General features: G+C 41.2%; 1 protein-coding gene across 1 annotated transcript; it reads right to left on the bottom strand.

Annotated features, from left to right (window-relative positions):
* Nucleotides 1–2,511: 2,511 nt before the first annotated feature.
* Nucleotides 2,512–4,145, bottom strand: LOC114141972 (trypsin I-P38-like). The gene is made up of 6 exons (XM_028012939.1): nt 4,067–4,145; nt 3,635–3,827; nt 3,367–3,552; nt 3,011–3,072; nt 2,790–2,914; nt 2,512–2,696 (listed from the first exon to the last, which is right to left on the bottom strand). The coding sequence occupies exons 1-6, from the start codon at nt 4,101–4,103 to the stop codon at nt 2,547–2,549; spliced, it is 753 nt and encodes a 250-aa protein (XP_027868740.1). The 5' UTR covers nt 4,104–4,145; the 3' UTR covers nt 2,512–2,546.

Raw genomic sequence — 4,145 nt, 5'->3', positions numbered from 1 at the left:
ACCACAAACTGCTAGAGTCAGTCTGAGGTGGCGGATGAACCAGTCAGCGGTCATAGGGAAGCCTTCAGGACTGAGAAACAGATTTGGATTCATGGCTGAGATGATGCGTTTTGCTCGCGAATTTGAACATCGCACGGAAAGGGCAGAACGAACCGTCTGTGCGTGCAATAGAGATAGTACATGGACCTTTTGTTTCGGTGGAGGTTGTAGTGGTCAGGGAAGAATTTAAGATCGGAGGTAGATAAATCTCTTGACAGATTGAATAGTTTAGAAGCAGATGTGAACTCATTCAGTCTAAGAAATCCATAGAAGGCTAGGAGGAAAGCGCATGAGAGGAGCGCTTTGATGTAGGGCGAGAAGGCACCGGATAGGAGCGCAGTGATGAGATTCATAAGTAATGGGAGTGTGATAAGTTTCTGGCTATCGATCTGATCTAAACTCCTTCTTGAGAAGGAGTTTCATAACGGGGTTCGAGAAAAGACTAGCTAAAATGTCCTTTGTAAAAGATACTATGAATCTTGTGATTTGATAAGTAAGGTTACAAGAAATTTATAAGGAACACTCTGTTATGGACAAAATAACTCTTTGACTTGAAATGAAATGCTAAATAAATACATATTTTTCTAGTATAAGTATAGATTTTAAAACAGCTGCTAAGTTTAGTACTCTGTTAAATATGGAGGCATGCAGAAAACTACACTTTAAACACTAAAATAAGACAAAGCAGCTCATAAGTAACTTTTCAGTAAGATATAACAGTTTGTTTAGAATAAGTAATTTACTAGTTGGCAAATTATTTGACTTATGACATGGGAAAATGTCTTTTTATAAGTCAAATAATCTGCCGAAGGAACTAGCCGAACTGCGTCGTGTTTTCTCCCCCACAATGTTTGTCTCCTGCGTCTGTTTCAGTTGGTTTGAATCGATTTAGTACTGGAGAGCAGAAGCTGTCCAATAATTCGAGCAGGAGGACTGCGCGTTAGGAGGAGCGTTGGTCCGCTCCCTGGAACAGATTAACAGTTGTGCGCAACACACACACACACACACACACACACAGTCATTCTCACATTTTCTCACACTTATTTGTAAAACCTTTTATTTAAAACCTGTAAAATTAAGATTGTTGCAGAGAAACGAGCTCAGGGCTCCCATTAGTCGTTATTGTGAGTTAAAACTTTCACAAAAGTAAAATGTTCGTTTATGTTGCGCATCTCTATCTTATTTTGAAGGGATATGTAAATGTTAGCGACCAGAGTCAGAGACCGTTAGGGCAGCGGTCGAGACGAGATGAGAAGAGTGGAGCTTGTGAGTTTTAGGTCTGGATCACACGGCACGATTTAAGGATTACCGGCCGATTTTCCAAACTTCTGTGACCACAGAGCCGATAAAAGTCCAACAGGTTCGGTCGGTTCGTGTGTCCAGCCACACGGCAGGAGCAACACACCACAGAACTGATTCCACTCACGAACATCCCGGTTCCAGTAGAAAATCCAGTAAAACCCCCAACATACCAAACGTGAATTTAGAATAATCAAACCCGGATGACAATATAGAAGCAGCAGTGATAGTTTGTGGCTCATTTTAAGAGATAAAAGACGAAACAAAAAGAAAAGGCGTTTGATAAAAGATGGCGGGAGCAGCCGCTCTGTTTGCTGCACTATGATTGGGAGGTGAGTTATGTTTATTCGTAGTTAATATAATAAACATGTATAAAAATGATCTTTACATATAGTAATAAACATTTCCACACATCACCCTGATGTCCACCGGACTCTCAGTTGCCATGTCAACTGTTTGGGATTCCTCTCCGTTCTTACGTCACCGCGCTTTCTGATTGGCTGCCTGTCACATTCAACAGGCTGCGTTCTCGTTCCCAGTCAGAGAAAACCCCACAGGCTGAGATAATCGGGCCAAGACATAGGGCCAACACACCACACACTGCAGGACGCTGTAAGATTGTGGTAAAGGGAAAATTGGGGCAAAAAAAAAAAAAAAAAGGCTTTAGTTAGAACGCCAACATGGAGAAGCATTACCCCTCCACCCCCGGGCCGCAGCAAAATTGCCAAGTCTTGACCGGTCTGCGGTAATAAAAAGGTTGAGGACCACTGGTGTACAGCTCTTTAGTCTTGTTGGAGTTTAAAGTTCTCTAGAAGTAAATCAATAATAGTAACTCCAGAGCTGAAGAGTTTAGATGCTGCAAGTTCATTTCTGATAAAAGACAAAAACTGAATAAATAAATTACTTCTTGTGTTCCTCTTGTGATTTAAAACTCATGTCACATTTTCATACTCAGTCCAGGGAAAATATCAACTAACCATGAATATAAAGACGATCAGCCAGAAAATGTTTATTTTTCATGCATTTATTGATTCATTTCTGAGACAGAGAAAGATCCATTAGGGAAATCAAGGTTAGATGAGAAGAAAACAAAACTATTGATTTATTCTAATTCTACAAACATGTGGATCAAAGTGGTCAAGATACAATAATGAAATTATATCTGAGAGGAAATTTGATGAGAATTATATTTCATGATAGTTTATGTTTTATTTAAGGCCAGTTGTTGCTCTTATCCACCCGATGTATTCACACACATCCATGATTAAAACTGGCTGCTCACATGCAGAGACTGGGACACCTGGAGAAATCACACCATAAATCTTGCCGTTGAACACCGCTGCTGAACCAGCGTCGCCCTGTAGAAAAGATTATATCAATATATTTATTTATGTTTTAAAACAGAAAACTCTTCTAATCACTGTAGAGAGATACTGAAGAAACAAACTTACATAACACACATCCTTGTTCGGTGCTGAAGCAGAGAATAAACGCCCATATGGCAGCAGGAAACTGTGAGCCTCAACAACTTTCATGTCGACACACTGAAGATGTGTTGCAGGAGCAACATTGGATACTGTAGAGAAACATGAGAATCATCATCATTCACTCAACCTTCTCTGTAGATACAGAAACAAAGATTTTATTCTAATAACTTTAATATTTCTCTTACAATGCAGATTATTGGGGCCGGTTGTCGTTGCTCCCTCTCCTGCAAGCTGAACAATATCGTCCCTAAAATACAAGAATAAAATTTAAAAATACAAGATAACAATGTAGAAAATTAATTGTTACAAAGAACAATGAAGGAACAGAAAATAAATCCATGAAGGACTTCATCCACTGACACAGGAGTTTCCACCTCCAGTCCCCAGTGACGTTGTACTGCGTCCTTTAAATGTGTCTCTGGTCCAACACACCTGAGCTAAACTGGTGGCCTGATTACCTGACTCAGGTTTGCTGAAGCAGAGGCAGCAGGACTGGAGACAGAAAATCTGAAGTCATGTTTTTGATCAGAGAAAGACTTACTTTTTAAGACGATAAGTGCAGTCTGGTAGCTGAGCAAGTGGGACATCATTTACTTGTCTCTGAAGCTTCAGCAATATGATGTCATGACGCCAGCCGTCAGGATTATAAACCACTGGACCTCCTTGTATATCGAAAATGCCCAGTATAGCAGTCCGTGGATGAACTTTTATCATTGCTCTGGTAAACCTGCAGGAAAGGTTAGATTATAATGAACACACAGAAAACCTGATCATCTGCTGATAAAACTGTGTTAATGCCTCTTTCTTACCACCCTGTCTCCGTCTTCCAGCAGGTATCTGCAGTCAGGATCCACTTAGGGTGGATCAGAGATCCTCCACAGATGGTTGTTGTCTGCCCGTTCGTCACTTCCAGCCGAACATGATATTGACGCTCCGTGTCAGCACAGTTATGACCTCCAATTATTCTCTTCTGCAGAGAAACAGCTGAGTTCACTGAAACACCTGAAGAAGAAAGAGGAGGACTTTACTCAGAAACCAGGTGCAAACATGGCTGCTGGAACAGAAAAAGGATAAACAGTTACAGATTAAAAACCATCACAGTTCATATGCAAAGAAGTTTCAGACTGAAACAGAATCAGAGGGAAGTTTGAGAGTCACAGAGAGCAGCAGCCTTCCTGGAACCAGTGGAAGTGTCTCCAGTGTGTCCAGTGTGACCAGTTTCCCCAGTGTTTCTGACTCACCCAGCCCCAGCAGCAGCAGAACCTTCAGCAGAGCCATTGCTGGTCCAGCTTCCTGTGAATGTCTGCAGTAATGCAGCAG

This window comes from Xiphophorus couchianus, chromosome 3, assembly GCF_001444195.1.
Source record: "Xiphophorus couchianus chromosome 3, X_couchianus-1.0, whole genome shotgun sequence".
Lineage (NCBI taxonomy): Eukaryota > Metazoa > Chordata > Actinopteri > Cyprinodontiformes > Poeciliidae > Xiphophorus > Xiphophorus couchianus.
The sequence above is the reverse complement of the archived record's forward strand: the minus strand, read 5'-3'. Positions and strand labels throughout refer to the sequence as shown.

Bases quoted from the DNA above. Each gene is read 5' to 3' on its own strand.
- LOC114141972 (XM_028012939.1), bottom strand. From the start codon at position 4,103: ATGGCTCTGCTGAAGGTTCTGCTGCTGCTGGGGCTGG. The intron at 3,073-3,366 runs GTAAGTCTTTCT...CTTGTATTTTAG, and splicing joins TGCACTTATCGTCTTAAAAA to GGACGATATTGTTCAGCTTG. The intron at 2,697-2,789 runs GTAAGTTTGTTT...TCTTTTCTACAG, and splicing joins CGAACAAGGATGTGTGTTAT to GGCGACGCTGGTTCAGCAGC.